The 21,741-nt window shown below is 49.3% G+C and overlaps 2 protein-coding genes across 2 annotated transcripts in view; both read right to left on the reverse strand.

Moving 5' to 3' along the window:
• Positions 1–21,741, reverse strand: part of LOC137436378 (small conductance calcium-activated potassium channel protein 2) — a 104,577-nt gene that overhangs the window by 72,292 nt on the left and 10,544 nt on the right. The gene's annotated exons all lie outside the window — the stretch shown is intronic.
• Positions 389–2,148, reverse strand: LOC144889116 (uncharacterized). Its single transcript, XM_078769014.1, has 3 exons — positions 1,863–2,148; positions 1,132–1,697; positions 389–1,006 (listed from the first exon to the last, which is right to left on the reverse strand). Exons 1-3 carry the CDS (start codon positions 2,146–2,148, stop codon positions 389–391), a joined length of 1,470 nt encoding a protein of 489 aa, XP_078625140.1.

Raw genomic sequence — 21,741 nt, forward strand, 5'->3', positions numbered from 1 at the left:
ATTTGTTTGTGAGGTGAATGTTAGCTCTTTCACGAGCCTCGATTCAGTATATAGTATCCCTAACTTAAGGTTCATCTGTGAAAAAATTTAAAAGAAGCTAATTTCAACTGATTTGGGTAGGTATGGGTATGGACAACTACCAAAAAAAAGTAAGGAGGGATAGGGGTTGGGGAAACCTTTTTATTAGAGGTCAAAGGTCATTGACCTCTGCCTAAATCATATAAAATTGTATTTCAGCAACAAAATATGGTATATGGATGATCTTGGTGTCAAAATGCACAGGATTACGAAAGAAGATGACATAGAATAATGACTGACCCATGGAACCAATTACTGACCTCCGAAAATGAGGTCAAAGGTCAAAAATAGACGTCTTATCACCAAAATATCATATCTTCTTCCCAGCCATCCGCCGCATATGTTCATGGTCTTTCGTTGATGATTCCTCCCCGTAGCCATCAAACACTACAGTAGCATCCTTGGATTTGTTGTCAACATATCTGACATATGTATCAACTATAGTCTTGATGGTTGCACCGCTGGACCACTTTACCTGATGAAGTAGCCACCCTCCATCAACAACATGCATCTTGCTGTTTATGTCCACGTCAAGTATTGTAGCTGTTTCCTTGAGCATCTTGCCAAATTCATGCTTTTTGGGTTTTCTCATCATGCGATCCATTGTGAAGAGAGATGTTGGGACCGGGGTCAGCTCAAATTTGAACATGTGTTCGATCCCTTCATCTCTCTCTGCCATGAAAATCAGTCTATTGAAAAGAAGGGTCTTTTCGATGTAGATCCTCTTGTCGCCTACCTTTACTTTCTTCTGAAGTTCAGCCAGATTTTTGCATTTCTTTGCTGTCTTCATGCTCTTAACCGGTGACTCATTATCAAGATCCTTTTGCATTTCATGGCCTATCCTCACTGCATCATCACAGTTGACAATTGACTTGTCGGTAGTTATTACTCCACTAGACAGCGAAGTAATGGTGTTGGGGTCTTTTACCTGAAATGTAAAATGAAATATTATTTTACATAGCTAAGATGATAAGTAAATGTTCCACAAATAGTAACTGAAATGTGGAATGATTTCTGTGCTACTATCAGTAAATGAAACAGATCTATACTAACCTCTATGAAGGGGTTATGAGTTGAAAACCATGCAGAAATCAACTTGACGTGCTGGCTGTCTTTCTCTAGACGCTTTGCCCCAAGGTCTGTGTGGGTCCTCTTACTCCGCTTTCCACCAATCATTTCTTCCATCAGGTCCCCCAGAAGCTTGAGATGTGAAAACGTACCAGCCCATACTTTCACAGAGCTCTCGTTGCGCATTCTTCCTCTTGTTAAGCCTCCATTTGACTTGGCTTTCCGCATGAGTGTCTCTTCGATTGTCTGGTCAGAAAATTGTCCAGAAAATTGCTCATCGCTGTAGCGTGTTGTGTGATTCCCCTTGTAGCATTTATTATGATAGACAGCCTCTTCCGCTACAAGATCTGCCATTCCTTCCAAGCGTCCTTTCACAGCCATTCCAAGACTATCTTTTCTTTCACTTGCGATTCTCAGAAGTGATTTCTTTAGCGTCATAGTTGATGCTCGATGTATGGTCTGCTGTCTATCAGGATGTCTTTCATCAAAATGGATGTCCTCATTGCATATGAAACATCTTTCACTGTACGGAAATCGAGTAGAACCCTGGCCTGAAAACATTACATGAAAACATGGACAAAGTTAGTTGCCATCCCATGTAAATCACCATACTAACTTCAAACATTCAAAATTCAAACAAAATAACATAAAACAGGTATGGGCTTGGAATCTTAATGAAATTTAAATGAATCAAGTAAAGAATTACTTTATCTTACCATCAACTTTGTCATCATTTACTGCTTGAGACACCTTTTGTCGCTTTGGTCTTGGCGCATGCTCTTGCTCCTCAACATCTGGCTCCTTTTGCATGAAAAGGGTTCGGCATCTACGATGGACTGTCATAGGAGTGTTGCTACTCCATTTTTGTTCCAATCGCTCCAATAATGAAGAGTTGTTGATAAGTCTACACTGCTCTATTAGATTCTCATATCCCTTTCTGTACAACCTCTGTAGCTTTCCTGCTTCTGAAAAGTCCTCACTACATATTTCACATATACCCATCCTGGTAATTTTGTTATTTTACAGTATTGTTCCAAAGGCCTCAGGGAACTTTTGGGACATCTCACTGCACTGGGGTAGTCAAGGTACATGTAGGCTAGCTAGGTTTTCTCAGTAATCACTCCTGAAACAAAGACAAAACAAAGACTTCATTCATGCAATATATTGTAGCGGCTACCGCTGGGTTTTCACAATCGCCTTGCACCTATCAAGGACGCGGAGCGATCACCATGCCGGGCTCGTCCAGGACGCCCGGGCAGGCCCGCGCTCAACTTGCCAGGCCTCGGTCGGGACGCCCGGGCATGCCCCCTCTCGCCTTTCCTGGGCAAACGCTCCGGGATAATATGTATATATATTGCTGCCCGATAAACGGGCTTTTCAGAGTGCCTGAGTGTTTGGTTTGATTAAAGCAACTCGGATGAATTCCAGCTTTTTGTCGCGTCCATTCTTCCGATCGACGTGGGAGCCCCAGCTCCTTCATTGGTGACCCCGACGTTTTCGGCCGTCGCAGTACGGCATGGGATCGAGCACCACATACCAACCACGGGCCCGCCGGTCTACGCCAGGGCCCGCCGCCTCGACCCAGCCAAGCTCGCCGTGGCGAAGGCCGAATTCGACGCGTTGGAGCACCTCGGCATCGTGCGGCGCTCCGATAGCGCGTGGGCCTCGCCACTGCACATCGTGCCAAAGCCGGGGGGTGGATGGCGCCCGTGTGGCGACTTCCGCCGTCTCAATGATGCTACCACCCCCGACAGGTACCCGATCCCGCATATCCAAGACTTCTCCGCCCGTCTGGCGGGACGGGTCATTTTTTCGAAAATTGATCTCATACGGGGATATCACCAGGTACCTGTCAGGGCGGCCGACGTCCCTAAAACGGCAGTCATCACGCCGTTCGGCTTATTCGAATTCTTGCGGATGCCGTTTGGTCTCAAGAACGCGGCTCAGGCATTCTAGCGCTTGATGGACGGCGTGCTGCGTGACCTGCCGTTCCTTTTCGTTTACCTGGACGACATCCTCGTCGCCAGCACGTCCCGGGCCGAGCACCTCCTCCACCTCTGAACACTGTTCGGGCGCCTCAGCGAGCACGGCCTCATCGTCAACCCGGCCAAATGCCACTTCGGCACGACGGCCGTTGATTTTTTGGGCCACCACATCACCAAGAACGGGGCCGTGCCGCTGCCAACCAAGGTCGAGGCCATCACCACGTTCCCGCGTCCCCGCACCATAAAGGCCCTGCAGGAATTCCTGGGAATGGTGAATTTTTATCACCGATTCGTGCCCGATGCTACCAGTCCCTGGTCCGCAGCTCACCAGCGCTCGGACCTCCAGGAGGCCGCCCGACGGTTTGCCCCCGTGCCAACATCCCACCACGGTGACCCCCAGTCCTACGTCCCCCCAGCACTTCGCACAGCGGAGTATGTTTTTGTGCGTCACGACGCACATCGGGGGCCACTCCGGCCGCCGTACGACGGGCCCTTCCGGGTGCTGCGACGGGACGACAAGTCGTTCGTCATCGACATCGGCGGCAGGTCGGACCGGATTGCGGTGGACCGCCTCAAGCCGGCGCACGTGGACGTCGACCACCCACCACGGGTGGCCCTTCCGCCGCGGCGAGGCCGCCCCCCGTCCACGGTGCCCCCCACTCGACCGCCCACCACCACACCGGACCCCCTCCCACGACCCGCCAGGGGTCGCTTCGGCCGGGTCATCAGGACCCCCCTCAAATTGACCCTGCCGGTGCAAGTCGATTCTGGGGGACGTGTGTAGCGGCTACTGCTGGGTTTTCACAATCGCCTTGCACCTATCAAGGACGCGGAGCGATCACCATGCCGGGCTCGTCCAGGACGCCCGGGCAGGCCCGCGCTCAACTTGCCAGGCCTCGGTCGCGACGCCCGGGCATACCCGGGCAGGCTCGCCCTCAACTTGCCAGGCCGCAGCCAGGACGCTGGGCCACGCCCCCTCTCGCCTTTCCTGGGCAAACGCTCCGGGATAATATGTATATATATTGCTGCCCGATAAACGGGCTTTTCAGAGTGCCTGAGTGTTTGGTTTGATTAAAGCAACTCGGATGAATTCCAGCTTTTTGTCGCGTCCATTCTTCCGATCGACGTGGGAGCCCCAGCTCCTTCAATATAGTGTTTTAGTCTAGGGTCAATGACATTTGATCCCAAGAAAGGTAATTTCCCCCTCCCCCTCTGCTCTTGGAATAAATAATAACCCCCATATCCACCACGTAAGTTGAAATTAACTTACGTGGTGGATATGGGGGTTATTATTTATAACTCTTCTCTTCGGTTTCGGTTACGTACAAGGACGTACGTACAAGACGTACAAGGAAGGATTATATAAACTCTTCGGGTTTTTTTTTGCTCATTTTTATATAATATGGTAATTTTCCTGTTATAAATATGACATTTTAGTGATAAAACAGCTTTTTTGACCTTTGACCTCATTTTCAGAGGTCAGGATTTGGTCCCAAGGGTCAATAATTCTCTTATGTCATCTTCTTTCGTAATCCTGTGCATTTTGACACCAAGATCATCTATATACCATATTTTGTTGCTGAAATACAATTTTATATGATTTAGGCAGAGGTCAATGACCTTTGACCTCTAATAAAAAGGTTTCCCCAACCCCTATCCCTCCTTACTTTTTTTTGGAAGTTGTCCATACCCATACCCAGCAAAATCAGTTGAAACTAGCTTCTTTTAAAAATTTTCACAGATTGGCTAATATATGGCTAATTTAGGGTTACTAATACAAAAAAAAGAAAGAAAAAAAAAAAGGCGATCAACACGAAGAGGTCGATATGGGAATCCCAACGACAAAGCACGGAGCACCAGGCGGACGGCCTCTTCGAGGAAAAATGGCGGATCGGCCTGTAATGAAGGCACTTGCTTTCCCGCCAACAATAGTTCATGCTCGGTACCAAAAGCTGAGCCGCAGCTTTAATTGCAATCGCAATATGGCACGATGTTGCAGGCAATCCCTTTCACGGGAAGACTCAATTCGTTACCGACCAATATCGAGGAAGTCCACCAGCAGCCTCGATGTCTCACGACAGTCTCTTTCCCCCGACGATTTTTCTCCTTTCACCTCCTCCGGTTTCTTTGCCGCGTTTTTCTTTTTCCTCCACAAACATTTTTTTTTTACCTTTTACTAAAGTCATCTCCATTTCACACAGAAATCTTACCAACAATATTACCTGAAATTAGAAATCCTACAAGTATATAATAACAATAAAGGCAGAAGTGACGAATCCATAACAATACAAACAGACAGAATAACCTACAAGACCAACCAATATACTTGACAAATCTTCGATTTTGCAAGAAACAAGGATGAATACATAACCTCCGTCTACCTTCGGTGGCGGAGGAAAAAACAAAAACGGTTAAAAGTATGAATTGAAGCACTTCGTTCTTCAGTACAGAGGATGAGAGGTTTTAAATGGGAAGTGAATGCAACAATTATTTAATTAAATAAATAAGAAGGGTCAGCTCCTTTACTCTTGTCAAATTAATATTCGATTTTGTCTCCTCTGCCCAAACAAATGAAAGACTTCATGAAAGTGAAATTTAATAAAAACAAAAATATATTCAGATACCCAGGATGATAAAATATGATTTGAAAGTCCCTCGACGCATTGTAAACACCAGCGTGGATCTGCGCACTACGCGCGCCTCGCCACAAGTCGCTACAAAAGCAAGGGCTTGTATTAACTGAGGACAATAACTGTACCTGAGTTGCTGTGTTATCATGATTTACACCAATCATAATACAAACATTTATTTGTACAAATGTATTTGTAATATTAGTTATATTATTTATTTGTAATATTGGTGATATTATTTATTTGTAATTTATTTGTAATATAAAATGGTCCAAATGGTCTAAAGCTCTAAATGGTCAAGCATCCAAGCTGGTTTAATGGGTTTACAGTGTCTTACTGGTCTTTTGGCTCTCAAGGGTTTTTAATGGTCTTCAGGGTATTTTGAGTCTTTGGGGACTTTTAGACCGGGAGCCCAGGGGGGTCAGCCTAGCTGGAAAGTTAACCAATTTTCATGTATGTAGCAATGGTCCATGTGCATGTCCATGTCAGGAAATGGACGTCTGCCGGGCACATTCTGGTGGGTGTGGTCAGAAGGGCCATTAGAAAGGGACCCCAAAATTGAGCTATATCAGTTCTGTGAGTTAACCTGATGAAACCTACTGGAAAATGTTCGGCGTAGTCCCAAGTATCATGAATGGCTACTCCCAGACATTTTCAGTGGTGGGTTGTGCCCACCAGATGCCCCCGAATACCCCCACCCCCAAAATTGAGCTAGATCAGCTCATAAGTTAACCCGGTGACACCTACAGGAAATAGTTCGGCATAGTCCAAGGTATCATGAATGGCCACTGCCAGACATTTTCAGCGGTGGGTTGTGCCCGCCAGACACCCCCGAATGCCCCCCCCCCTCCTCCATTGAGCTAGACGGAATTCTGAGAAAAAGCCCAACTTATCTCTTGATTCTGTGGCTTTGTAATTTACTCACAATTATCAATATAAGCCGACGTCTTGGCTGTAGGTTCAATGATGGGGTTTATCAAGGGGGAGTTCTACAACAGATGCACGTCGATCCATGAGCTACCTGCTAACGTCTTGGAGCAAAAGTTGTACGAACGCTTTCTCCTGGACATACCTGAAGAAGACTACGATTCCTTCCAACAAGTGATGTCCACAGTCCCTTTGGACCAAAGACTAGCAGAAGAACACCTATCGGATCCAGTTGTCACCCATCACCTGCAAATGTACGAGGACTACTTCCAGTCAATTCGCAACGGAAATCTTGGGTCAACAGCTCAGTTCTGGGCCATTTACATATTCCTTATCAATCGCCTCCACAGAGAGCTGCAGAGATGCATGAAGACGAATGGCATCGGTGGCTACATTCATGTATTCCCAACGATGTTGGCGGTGTACTTCGCCCTGAACCGACCAAACTACGCCAGATGGGGAACACTTTTCCTGCAGAAGTTGAAGAGTTCAGACCGAAAGCTGCGTGAAGTACTGGAGAAGGGTGCGTTTTCCATCAGACGTACAAGGAAGGATTACAGCAGATCAGCTGTTGACCTCTCTTTGGAGAAGATGGTCAACCATGATGCTGCATCCAGAATGAAGGGAATCGTTGCCTTCCGAAATTCTGAGTACGCAATGTGCCGGTGGTCTATGACTATGACCCAGCAGGCTATGGCAGAACATTCGAGAACATTCGCCGGAATAAGAACATTATAAATAAGCTAGTGGGGTCACCCATGGGAATCCCACGGGCATGGACGTGTGTGACATTTCGACATATTGAGGTAGATGCTGCACCTGCACATTCAGTTTCACAAAATGGTTACTGGCAATTTATCAGATGCACAAATGATGTAATTTACACAATGTATTTACTTCTGATAACATGTGAATGCATGTGCGTGCACACCCACACACACATACACACATATACACACACAAACACACGTACACCCACACACATATATACACACACATACATACACACACATACACACACGTACACCCACACACATACATACACACACACACACACACACACACACACACACACACACACACACGTACACATGTACACACACATATACACATACACACAAACATCTCGTTTTTTCATTTCTGTTCCTCACAATTTTGTCTCTCTTATTCACAGACACAGACACACACACACACAGACACACACGCATACATGCACACACACACACATATACACATACACACACACATATATACACACACATATATTTTACACAAACACATATATATATATATGCACATATATACACATATATACATCCACACACACACACACCCACCCACCCACACACACACACATACACACACACATACACCCACCCACATACACACACACACACACACACACACACACACATACACACACACACACACACACACACACACACACACACACACACACACACACACACACACACATATATGTATATATATATATATATATATATATATATATATATATATATATATATATATATATATATATATATATATATATAATATTAAAGCACGGCGTTACGCGCGCTGCTTGCGAGCAAGGAGGAAGCGGACAAGCGGTAACTTATAAGCGTCTTTATTTCAGGAGCTCACTGTAACACTGGCGCGCTCCGGGCTGCGCGCCCGGTGTATATCATGAGGCCACGCCTACCCCTCGGGCGTGGCCACCGCCCACTTGGTGCGCGGAATGATGTCACCACGCCAATGGGCTTTTGTGTCCGCCACACGCGCCCCCCCAGAATTCCCGCGCACCTGGAGGGCCAGTTTGCGGGGCAGACGAATGACCCGGCCGAAGCGCCCCCTGGCGATCGGCGGCGTCCGGGGTGCAGGGATGCCAGGTGGGATGCCCCTGGCTGCCCCTGGGATGGGTGCAGGACCGGGGGGCGGCGTGGCGGCGGGGCTGGGCGGTGCCGGGGGTCCGCCCGCAGGGGGGCGGCCCCGACGTGGGGGTCGGCCCCATGGCGGTGGATGGTCCACGTCGAGGTGGGCCGGCTTGAGGCGGTCTACCGAAACGCGGTCAGGAGTACCGCCGATGTCCAGGGTGAAGTGCTTCGCCCCGGTCTCCAGCACGCGGAAAGGCCCGTCGTACGGGGGCCGCAGTGGTGTCCGGTGGGCATCGTGGCGGACGAAGACGTACTCCGCCGTGCGAAGCTCCGGGGCGACGTGCGTCGGTGGGTGCCCGTGGCATGCCGTTGGCACCGGGGCGAACCTCTGGGCGGTCTCTTGCAGAGCGGAGCGCTGCTGTGCCACGGACCATGGTGCCGTGGAGTCGGGGAGGAACTCGCCCGGCACCCGCAGCGGTTGCCCGAAGACCAACTCCGCCGCGGATGCGCGCAGGTCCTCCTTGGGCGCCGTCCGGAGGCCCAGCAGGACCCAGGGGAGCCTGTCGACCCAGCCGCCGTCGCGGAGGGTGGCCCGGAGCGCGGCCTTCAATGAGCGGTGAAATCGCTCACACAGGCCGTTAGCCTGGGGGTGGTAGGCCGTGGTTCGGTGCAGCCGGACCCCGAGCCCCTGCGCGACCGCCCCCCAGAGCTCCGAGGTGAACTGGGGGCCGCGGTCGGACGAGATGTCTGAGGGGGCGCCGAACCGGGCGACCCAGGTGGCGATGAAAGCCTGCGTGACATCGGCCGCCGTTGTCGACGCCAAGCGCACGGCCTCCGGCCACCGGGTGGTGCGGTCCACCATGGTGAGGACGTAGGTGAAACCCCGCGAGGGGGACCTAGGTCCCACCAGGTCCACGTGGACATGGTCAAACCGGCGTTCCGGCACCGTGAACGGGGCCAACGGGGCCTGGGTGTGCCGGTGCACCTTGGCGCGCTGGCACGCGAGGCACGTCCTGGCCCAGCCGCGGACGGCCTTCCGGAGGCCATGCCAGACGAACTTGTTGGCGATCAGCCTTTGGGAGGCCCTCGCGCCCGGGTGGGACAGGCCGTGGATGGCGTCAAACACCTGGCGCTGCCAGCCCGCTGGGCACGATGGGGCGAGGACGCCCGGGGGAGACGTCGCACAAGAGGGCCGCGCCCGCGCCGTCGAACGCCACCTCGGTGACGCGGAGGCCCGTGACGGCGGTCCGCAAGGCCTGGACGTCGGGGTCAGCGGCCTGGTCCGCTGCCATCCGGGCATAGTCGGTGCCGAGGTGGACTGCGTGGGCGACGGCCCGGGAAAGGCAATCCGCCACCGGGTTGTCCTTCCCCGCGACGTGCTGGATGTCCGTCGTGTACTCGGACACGGCCGAGAGGTGACGCTGCTGCCGGGCCGACCACGGCTCGGTGACCTTGCCCATCGCGAAGATCAGCGGCTTGTGGTCGACGAAGGCAGTGAACGCACGGCCCTCGAGCAGATGGCGGAAGTGACTGACCGCCAAGTGAAGCCCGAGCAACTCGCGGTCGAAGGTACTGTAACGGCGTTCGGGCGGGCGAAGCTGCCGGCTAAAGAACGCCAGCGGTTGCCAAGCTCCACGCACCCATTGCTCGTGCACCGCGCCCACCGCGTAGTCCGAGGCATCGGTGGTGAGGGCGATCGGTGCATCGGGCGCCGGGTGCGCGAGCATGGTGGCGTTAGCCAAGGCGAGCTTCGCGCCCGTGAACGCCGTGTCCATCTGCTCGGTCCAGGTAACGTCGCCTTTGCCCGGCTTACCTCGGAGAGCTTCGTGCAGGGGGCGCAGGAGCTGGGCGATACGGGGCAGGAACCGATGGTAAAAGTTCACCATGCCCAGGAACTTCTGCAGCCCTCTGATCGTGCGGGGGCGCGGAAACCCCTCCACCGCCTCCACCTTGGCCGGCAGGGGGACGGCTCCATGCCTGGTGACACGGTGCCCCAGAAAATCGATTATGGTGGCGCCGAACCGGCACTTTGCGGGGTTCACAATCAGGCCATGCTGGCCCAGGCGTTCGAAGAGCGTGCGGAGGTGGCGTAGGTGCTCTTCGCGGGACGCGCTGGCGACGAGGATATTGTCCAGGTAGATGTAGACAAAATCCAAGTCACGCAGGACGCTGTCCATCAGTCGCTGGAACGCCTGAGCCGCATTCTTCAGACCGAAGGGCATGCGCAGGAACTCGAAGAGTCCGAATGGCGTGATGACCGCCGTCTTCGGGACGTCCTCCGGCCTGACGGGGACCTGATGGTAGCCGCGTATGAGGTCCACCTTCGAGAAGAAGGACATGCCCGCCAAACGGGCGGAAAAGTCCTGAATGTGGGGGACGGGGTAGCGGTCGGGAGTCGTGGCGTCATTGAGACGGTGATAGTCCCCGCACGGTCGCCATCCCCCGCCGGGCTTCGGCACGATGTGCAGCGGCGACGCCCAAGCGCTCTCTGAGCGCCGAACGATGCCGAGTCGCTCCAAGGTAGCGAACGCCGCTTTTGCCACTGCCAGCTTCGTCGGCTCGAGGCGGCGTGCCCGGGCGTAGACCGGTGGCCCGACGGTGGGGATGTGATGGGCCACCCCGTGCTTGACGGCCCCCGCCGAGAAGGTGGGCCGCGTGAGGGCCGGGAAGCCGGCGAGGAGGCGGGTGAATGCGTCCGCTGCCGGAAGCGTACAGACCAACGTGGCCGGAACCGAACCGTTCGGCAAGCCGCTCGTTGAGCTGGGCAACGCACAAGCGAGCGAGCTGAACGTCTCGGCCTGGACAAGACGTCTGCGCTTGACGTCGACCAGGAGCCCATTAGCGCACAGGAAGTCCGCGCCATGCAGTGCCATGGGCACGTCGGCGGTGACGAACGTCCATCGGAAAACCTGCCCTCCGAACCGCAGAGAGAGGCAGCGTTTTCCATACGTACGGATGGGCGTCCCGTTCGCGGCAAGCAGCGCGGGGCCCCCACCCGCGGCGTGCTTGTCTGACGTGCCGGCGGGAACGACACTCACCTGCGCTCCCATGTCGCATAGGTAACGGCGCCCGGAGAAGGTGTCCGTTATGAACAGCAGGCTGCTCGAACGGCCGGCGCTCATCGCCACTATTGAGCGCCGGCCCAGGCGTTTCCCGACCTGTTGAAGGAGCATGGCGGATGACACTGCCGAGCTTCGTGGCTGAACTTGGCGTGGAACCAGCACCAGGTGGTGGAGCTGGAGGAGCGTGGCTGGCTCTGCCAGGCCGGTGGAGTTGGCGGGTTTCCCCGCAGTGGCGGTTTTCGCCGCGGCGGTGGGCGGGGCGTGGCGGCGGTCACGAGGTGCGTATCAGCATGCTGCGTATGCTGTATAAGCTGATGCTGTGGATCAGCAGCATCAGCAGCAGCATCAGCAGCATCAGCCACGGGGGCCGTGACGGCCACGCCGACTCTCGCCCGCGTGTCCGAAGCGGAGAAGTACTTGTCCGCCTCAGCGGCCAATGCTCGGGGTTCCGTTAGCCCGGTCCCGGCCAACGCGAGGCGAACCTGCGCTGGAAGTTGGCGATGGAAAAGCGCCCGGAATAGAGAATCGGGGGCTTCGTCGCCCAACAGTGACAGCATATGGTCCATTCGGACCGACGGGCGCGTGTCACCGAGCTCGGGGAGATCCAGGAGGCGGTCGGCCCATGCGTCGTCTGTGAGGCCGAACGTGGCTAGGAGTAGCCGCTTGAGTGCCTCGTACTTGTGGCCGTCCGGTGGGTGGCGAAGGACGGACACAACTCGAGCGGCCGTGCCAGGCCCGAGGGAGGCGAATACGTGGCAATAGCGCGTGTCATCGCCGGTGAGGCGCCGAAGCTGAAATTGGGCTTCGGCCTGGACGAACCAGACTTCGGCCTGAGCCTCCCAAAATTCGGGAAGTTTGATGAAGTTGGCCATGCCAATGGCGTCGCGTGTGGAAGGATCGCTCCGGCAGATCCAACGTCAAGGGGGTCACCAGTAAAGCGCGGCGTTACGCGCGCTGCTTGCGAGCAAGGAGGAGGCGGACAAGCGGGAACTTATAAGCGTCTTTATTTCAGGAGCTCACTGTAACACTGGCGCACTCCGGGCTGCGCGCCCGGTGTATATCATGAGGCCACGCCTACCCCTCGGGCGTGGCCACCGCCCACTTGGTGCGCGGAATGATGTCACCACGCCAGTGGGCTTTTGTGTCCGCCACAATATATATATATATATATATATATATACACACACACATACACAAACACACACACACACATATATAAACACATACTCACATACTCTCTCTCTCTCACACACACACACACACACACACACACACACACACACACACATATATATATACACGTACACACACACATGTACACACACATGTACACTGACACACATGCATACACATGCACATACACAAACACACACACATGTATACATACACACACACGTACACCTACACATGTCCCACGGCACATGTGTATATCGCACATCCCACATGTATATACATGTTTAATGTGTACGTGCCCATCACTCATCCCTCCTCCATCCTCCCACCTCCCTCTTCCTTCCTCCCACCTCCCTCTTCCTTCCTCCTTTCCCCGCCCGGCAACGCCGGGTACTTCTGCTCGTAACTAATAAAATAAAAACGAAGAAATATCTCTCAGCAATTTCCCGTCTGTTAATTTATATATTTTACAAATGTGAATGACACGTCCATGCACACGTGAAATGGAGTTTGTTTTTTCACACGTGAAATGAACACGTGAACCTTTACTTCCGGATAATAATGTTGAATGAAATAAGAATGAAGAAATATATGTCGGCATCATTGTTGACGTTTTTGTGACGACTGTCATCAAACGGAAAAGTAATATATCTTAACGGAAAAGAAAAAGCGAATTTTTAATATATGTCGACATTTTCCCCGACTGTTATTTTAGGCGGTGTATTTTCGTGTATCATCATGGCGCGATTTTTAAAAATATAACTCTGCATTTTCCCGTGTGTGCGTGAATGTTCTCAATTATTTCTGACACCGAGTCTAAAACCATCAATAAAAATTAAATCAGATGGTGAATTCGATATAAAATCGTGAGGGTGACTCAATGAATGGGCTTTATTTTACAGGCCTTTGAGAATTCATTTCGTTCTATAAACGGAAACTTTCATGGGATTCTCTTCCCGTTTTTTTTCAACCGAGTCTAAAACTATGTTAGCGACTGTTAAAAATGAAATATCGAATTTGAGTTGAAATAAACCTGTGTGAGAGAGAAAGACAGCACGGGCCTAACTAAACAGGCCTCAAAGCTATTCGAGTTAATAAAATGGTGGATATTTGTTTACATGAAGCCTCTCCAAGAATGGGTGGAGCTACTCTGCAAACGGACTAAGCCACACCCCCGGACAGACGGATCACCTACGCCTATTTTATAAATAAATAAGAACATTCGTCGGGCTTGAACTGGGGGGAAATGCAACAGCTCAATGCCGTCCCTCAAAAATGAAAAGGGACAATAGTCAGATGGCTGCATGAGTACAAAAATTGATGAATTCTGCAATCCATTCACAAATGATGCTCCAACTTCCTTGGTGAATGTTGCAACCGGTCAAGCAGCATCTAAGGCTACCGAAGCATATCTACTCAATACGCTGAAAAGAGGTCAGGGTGAAAGAGAGAAATTTCAAGATGAATGGAACAGCAACAGCAGTAGATTTCTTGAACCTGTGAAATGCACACGTTGAAGAACAAAACTATACTACCCGCCTTACAGAAAGCCAAGACAAATGCCGAGAGCCTGAGGGATATGTTTGTACGTATGATCGTAGTCGTTGCAGAGAAGACAACATTTGACGTTCGGAAGGTTCTCTCTTACCCAATTACCACGTACCCACTGTCACTCGCACACTGTGATGGGGCGCATGTGAAAACCGAAAAAATCGGCATCGCTGAAAAGGCTTGAGTCCCTCCAGACAGAAACAATCACAGAATCCGAGTTACCGAGGAGTTATGTACAGGTCTATGATGGAGGACTTCTTCTCCATTCCGTCCTCTCGCAACTAAACATGGGAGCATCATATGCATCAATTGCTCGGACCATGCTGTCAGTGGTATGTTCAGGGAGGGCTAGTGAAGCACATGTTTGTCTCGACAAGTACGTGGAGAACTCCATAAAGGACAGTGAGAGAAAGTTGCAGGGTGCAGTTGACTCCGTATATGTAATTACCGGGCCAGATCAGACAATCAGACAGAGCGGGCAAAAACTTCTCACCAATAGAGTATTTAAGAATGAACTCGCCAAGTTTCTCTTGAAAGAGTGGGGTAAAGATCATTACTGGAATATCTTTGGTGGAAAGAGCTTGCTTGCTTCTTACGCTGGCGAATGCTTCCAGTACGTCCCGGAGGAGCACCATCATCTCACTGTAACCAGCCCAGCACACCTCCAAGGCGACCATGAAGAGGCCGATACGCTGATTGCTTTCCATATCGCAAATATTACAGCAGGGAATGTCATGGTGAGGGCATCGGACACCGATGTCTTAGTGATACTGATTGGTGCCCTTGGACAGCAACGCAGAGAAGTCCGGTCAATGGCCAATATCATCATGGACTGTGGGATGGGAAACAGCAGGAGGTATATCAACGTGACAAACATTGCTGACGTCCTTGAAGAGCGCAAACCTGGACTTCCCAGAGCACTGCCCGGATACCATGCCTTCACTGGATGTGACTTCACCTCGACCTTTTACAGGTAGGCACAAGATATTTGCGTTTCAATAAAATGTTTCTATTAAAGTAAAATCATTGGAGGAGTGGTTGAATGGTTACATTTGGAACTTGTACTTGATTTGTCAGGAAAGGCAGAAGTAAACCCCTTGACATCGTAGAGAAGGACAAAACTGGCTGTTACGTCAACCTCTTCATCAGTATGGGTGAGGTGGATGGTAGTGTTGATCTGGATGTCGCGTCAGAGTTTGTCTGCCGCATGTACGGACAAAGCAAGACTCGAGATGTCAATGAAGCACGATACAACAAACTGATGCAAATGACTGGCAAAGTTGATCAGGTAATTAAGGCATGAGAAACTGAGAATATGATCATCATTATAAAATCAGAATACCTCACAACAGCTCTAATCATGCCTTTCATTGACTTTCAGGAGAATCCACTGGCAAACATCAAACGGATCGACTGTGCCCTGCTGCCACCTTCTCGTCGGACCCTTGACATGAAGATTCGACGAACGCAGTATGTAACAGCATTGTGAACACATGCCGTGACAGCATCTCCTGGGGACGGTTTGTCACCAACCGATTATATGGATGGTCTGTGAATGACAACCTCTTGAAGCTAACCTGGTTTGAAGGGCCAGCCATACCAGGCAGTTTGTTTGCGAATGGCAGTAACAATGCAGAGGACATGGAGGTCGTAGGTGACAGCGAGTCGGATTTGGAAGTAGAAAGTATTAATGGATTATTGAGAGATTCAGATGGCGAAGCATGGAGTGAAGACTCAGAATCGGAGAAGGAAGACGGGGATTACTGATAGGAGGCCACTCTAGAGAATTTGAAATTTGTTTGAATGAATGGCTGACATCTGCTTGTGGTCATTCATATGGGCTATACAGTACCGTATTATGATGAACATTTTTCAGTCACTTTCATCGGGATTGGTAACTCATGAGCTCAGATCTAGTTCTGGATTTTGGAGTTGGGGAGGGGGGTTCCGGGTGTCTGGTAGGCATACTCCACCACAGAAAATGGCCAGTGGCCATTCATTATTTTTTTTTCTTTATTTGCCTCATTCGAGGGACTTTATTGTTTCATCATATGATAATCACATTACAAAACATAAATATACAGACAAATTAAATCAAACTCTGTACCGTAGCATGTCAAACAATCTTTTTCTACCTGGCTTCTGTCAGTTCTTTCGTTTGGTTTACTGTACAAATAAAATATCAGTTCAGATTTCAACTCGTGCAAAAGAGCTCTGGCATGCGTTTTAGTACCAAAGTTCATCGTTGTGTTTGAGTACCACAGCTCATCGTTGTTGCCAAAGATTAAATACATCAGGTTCTATCTTTTTGGGGGGGTTTTTTTCTCTACAATCAATGAGTAAAAGTGTTTTGTTTTCATGTTTAAAACATTGATAGCATCTCCAGTTGACATTTCTATAAACTGTTCCCATGATTAATCCATACCTGTTTCAGCAGTACGCAATTCATCCAACCATAATATCGGAAACGCTTTCTTTAATTTTACCAACCTAAAGGAAATAATAGTTTCGGCAACTATTACATTTAACAGATAACGTCAGCGTCTTTACAATACCCACGACAAATGACGTGTTATACCTTACAAATCCCTGCTTTTCCCATGACTTGAAATAAAACATCTGATTTTCAAAAGTTATGTTGCTGTTATTCCATAGTATTTTATTCTCAATTTTATTCTCATCAGGTTAACTCAGAGCTGATCTAGCTCAATTTTGGGGTGGTGGTATTCGGGGGTGTCTGGCGGGCACACCCCACCAATGAAAATGTCTGGCAGTGGCCATTCATGATACCCGGGACTATGCCAAACATTTTCCAGCAGGTTTCATCAGGTTAACGCACAGAGCTGATCTAGCTCAATTTTGGGGTCCCTTTCTAATGGCCCTTCTGACCACACCCACCAGAATGTGCCCGGAGTCCATTTCCTCACATGGACATGCACATGGACCATTGCTATATACTGTACATGAAAATTGGTTAACTTTCCAGCAAGGCTGAGCCCCCTGGGCTCCCGGTCTATTTAGGGCCATCTGGGTCCTTAAAGATCTTTGGAGTATTGTGGGTCCTCGTGGTCTTTTGTGTCTTCAGGGTCTTTTGGGTCCTTTGGGGTCTTCTGGATCACTGATGGTATTTAAGGGTCTTTTGGGTCTTTGGAGTCTTTAGGGTCTATTGGGTATTTTCGGTCATCGGGGTCTATTGGGTCTTTTGGGTAGTCGGGGTATTTTGGGTCTTCGGGATCTTCTGTTTTTGTTTGGTTCTTCTGAATCTCTGGGGTCTTCAGGGTCTTTAAGGGTCTTCGGGGTCTTTGGGGCATTTTGGGTCTTTGTGATCTTAAAAGTCTTGGGGGATTTAAAAGGGTCTTCAAAGGTCTAAGGGGTCTCAGCAGTCTAAAGGGTTGGAAGGTATATTCCAACAGTACATAATTAATAGCAAGGATGCAACTGATGTTCAAACAGTACATAATTAATAGATATATAGTCACACGGCTTCACCACCTTCACCTTCACCGGCTGCACAGACCGTGTTTTTCAGTTTTATATATATTAGAAGAAGATGTTTTGGTCACAAACATAGATACATATATACAGTCACGTTAAAAAGTAAGTACACCCCATGTAAAGTTGACTTTTTCAACATATTTCAACATACAGCTATTTCATCTTCATTTCAACCTTATTGATAGATAAAGGTGATATAATATAACAAATATCATGAAACATTTACATTTTGTAGTCCATTGTATAATTTAAATAAACATAAATGCAAATTTCGCATGTGGAAAAAGTAAGTTTTTTTTAGTAAAGTTTAAGTAAAAGTTTTTTAAAAAGTACTTACTTTTTCCACATGCGAAATTTGCATTTATGTTTATTTAAATTATATAATGGACTACAAAATGTAAATGTTTCATGATATTTGTTATATTATATCACCTTTATCTATCAATATTGTTGAAATGAAGATCAAATAGCTGTGTGTTGAAATATGTTGAAAAAGTCAAAACTTTACATGGGGTGTACTTACTTTTTCACATGACTGTACATACATACATACATACATACAATATATAACCATATACGTTTGCTCCATTATAATAAGATTTGTCCGTCCTGATAAATTGGAGAATAAAGAGCAAGGTAGAGCAAGATACCCCCATCAGAAAAGTAGCGGTAAGAGTACACTGGGCCACTACCATCAGCAGCACCTTATATAAGAGTCGAGTGAAAACAAAACCTTCCACTCACTCAGGCTCCCATTGGCTTACTGTCACAGACATGACATCTCACATTGACACACACAAAATGCCAACAGATTGTTATGGCAGAGGAACACACTCTACCGAGTGTATTCGGCCCTGTTTGTCTGTCTGTGTGCAGTCTATCTCTAAAGGTTATGGACAGATTTGGACGAAAACTGGTTGGCTGTTTGGGCGTGTGACACGGAAGATTTGATTCGATTTTGGTGAAGATCCGGATCCAGATCCAGTCTATCAGTGGGATAAAAAACGTAAACCCTTCAGCCTGATGGGGGTATGTGCTCTACCGAGTGTCGTTCTAGTTGCCTCTGTGACTGCAAAAGCTTTCCTCTTCAATTAGCACAACCCTAAGCACTTATGACATCACTTTTCTTGGGTTTAAGATAAAATAATGCAGGTTTGCTTTGGAGCACCAAATTAGACAATGTCAGTATTCAAGATCAACTTCTATCCATTCCAACATATTGTCGTGTGATTCCCCTTGGTTAAGACCGGGAAATCACGGATAGCCAAAGCCAGCTTTAACTCCAAAGGCGTTCAGTTCAAATACGGATTTCACTATATATGCGCGGGAGGAAGAAAGAAGAAGAAGAAGCTGGAAGCTATGACCTGACGCGATCTCCGAGCAGTCTTCAACCCTGCAAAAGTAACTCAAATGAACCAGATTTTATGTACAAAAATAAACAGGTATATTTTACGGAACCCGAGAACAAAGAAAACTCGACGATGAAACTAGAACCTAGTTTGGGATCCCACACACCAGACTTACACACGGACGAAGGGATAATTTAAATGAAAAGAAACGTGTGTGTGTGTGTGTGTGTGTGTGTGTGTGTGTGTGTGTGTGTGCGTGCGGTGGGATTAGCTCAATCAACGGAGGTGGATGGCATTCTCCTCGGGAATGGCGCCGTCCCAGGCTGTTGGCGGGAACGACCGCACGTCCTTGGCGCGCGCGCGCATGCTATCTGGGCCCCACCGTCCGTCTCGAGCGGCAGGCATGCAGCTTGTCTCCCAGCCGCTTCGATGAGACCCTGCACTTCGTTCGTCAAAGGAACACCATCAGCAAGAGTCGAGGACAGAGGTGAACGAGAGGAGCAAGAGGTCGAGGTAGAGGAATCACGAGGGCAGTAGGGAACAAGGTCTGACCATGAAGGGATCCAAAACGAAAAGGGCAAAATGCCGGCTAGCGAGTTATTTTATCGCTCGTGGTGTTACGTCATCGGTCCTTCCTTCAAATCAGTACGTTGCCTCTCGGCCTCTAGAATGTTCTTTCCACATCAGTCCCTCACCATTGGCTGAGCGCTTTGCGCTCTCCTCCTCATGCCATCAGTCGGTGGCCAATCAGTCCGTTGCTTCCTTCTACCAATCAGCGGGTCGCTTCTTGCTCTGCCCCTGGCCAATCACAAGTCCTTCATTACTCTGGCCTTTCATTGGTGTGATATCCCCCATCAAACCCCCTCGACCAATCCATCGTGAGGTGGGCATGGCCTCAGCCTGCCTGAGCGATGTTTTATCGCCATGTTGGCGCAATGCGTGGGCGCTTCCTGCCTGTACTTCCGGTGAGTTTCATTGTGGGGGGAAATGTATTAGTATGTGTGTGCTGTTCGGCCTGACTAGTGTCTATGGTGTAGTGCCATAAGGGACAATGGATAAATCACAAGATCTCACACACAGGGGAATTAGCATAATCCCTACTCTAGTTAACACAAGGCTATCCTCGTATGACCACAAATATACAAACTTAATCCGACATCCAGGATAGACAGGTCCTCTACTTACGTACATCGAGGTGGTTCTTCTTCTTCTTCACGACAGTCGGAGCATGATACCTACACAGATCTACCTGATCTATATATCACTCTACCCCAAAATTCATAACAATATTTAACCTCTCTTAAAACAAGACCGAAAGTCTACCAGCGGTGTAGCCGGGCTTATTTGATACTGTTGCATCAAGGGCTCAACGAACGTCGAGCATTTTTTTTTTTTTTTTTTGTATACTGAATCGAGGCTCGTGAAAGAGCTAAAACGTGGCGGAGGTTAAATCCCACAATGTACCAAAGGGTTTTAACTCCTGTGGAGACGTTCTGAATTGTGGCGGTGTAAGCTCGCGCGCACACCTGAGGAGAAACATGAGGACCTTAAAGCTTTTAATAAACCAAACGGGTTTATTCCTGAACAAATTGCAAGCAGGGAAAATGAATTTAATAATAATTATATACAATGAGGTAAAATAAATCCTATAAAAACAAAGGCGCCTCTCCAGTCACAAGTACAGACGTGGTGAGGGACACAACCGAGCGACTTATCCCTAGTGTGGCAGCGGAGGAGCGGGAAGATGAGCACGGAGCAGACAATGAGATGGGCAGGACAATGGGCAAGGTGATGGGACAGCAGGACGTCGAAGAGGAGACAAACAGAACGGGCAACAGGCAATGGGGGAGGATGAAAACGGTACCAGAACCGAGGTAGGTGGGCAAGATGACCTCCTTAAAACTCTCCTTACAATTTTCCTCACAAAACCCTGAGATCTCCAGCACACTTTGTCCACTCCATTCTCCTCACAGAACTGACAGCCACTAAAGCACACTATTCCCCCTCATCTCCCTCGACAACTCTCCGCCCCTCCTCCAGGCACCAGCAGAGTTTGGGGGGAGGGCAGGGGGGGCAATGCCCCCACCTTTATTTTTTGGCGTGAGTGAGTAACAAAGTGAAACGGAACCCAAGTGCGTGGATTTCTTTCCCCAGCCACGGCAGCGGTATTTGCATAGAGTGACGTGATTGGCTGCATCCTTTTTCAAATCAGATTAACAACTTTGAAATTCGTGATTTTTCACAAATGAAGCCATTTCGGAACGAGGGTTTTCTGCAATGAGACGGATTAGAAACTGTTTGTGCTCAACTATGAGTGGGGAAGGACTGTGTGTGTGTGTTTGTGTGTAAATGCAGGTGTGTGTGTGTGTGTGTGTGTGTGTGTGTGTGTGTGTGTGTATGTGTGTGTAAAAGTAGGTGTTTGTATAAAAGTAGGGGTGTGTATAAAAGCAGGTGCGTGTAAAGGCAGGTGTTTGTAAAAGCAGGTGTGTGCTCAATTGGTGTTGTGTTGATGTCCCCTCTTGGCAGACTCGGTTGGTGCAAGTTAC

Source organism: Myxine glutinosa, unplaced genomic scaffold (genome assembly GCF_964187855.1).
Source record: "Myxine glutinosa unplaced genomic scaffold, kmMyxGlut1.1 SCAFFOLD_913, whole genome shotgun sequence".
Classification (NCBI taxonomy): domain Eukaryota; kingdom Metazoa; phylum Chordata; class Myxini; order Myxiniformes; family Myxinidae; genus Myxine; species Myxine glutinosa.

Bases quoted from the DNA above. Each gene is read 5' to 3' on its own strand.
- LOC144889116 (XM_078769014.1), bottom strand. From the start codon at position 2,148: ATGGGTATATGTGAAATATGTAGTGAGGACTTTTCAGAAGCAGGAAAG. The intron at 1,698-1,862 runs GTAAGATAAAGT...TAATGTTTTCAG, and splicing joins AAATGATGACAAAGTTGATG to GCCAGGGTTCTACTCGATTT. The intron at 1,007-1,131 runs GTTAGTATAGAT...TTTACATTTCAG, and splicing joins CTCATAACCCCTTCATAGAG to GTAAAAGACCCCAACACCAT.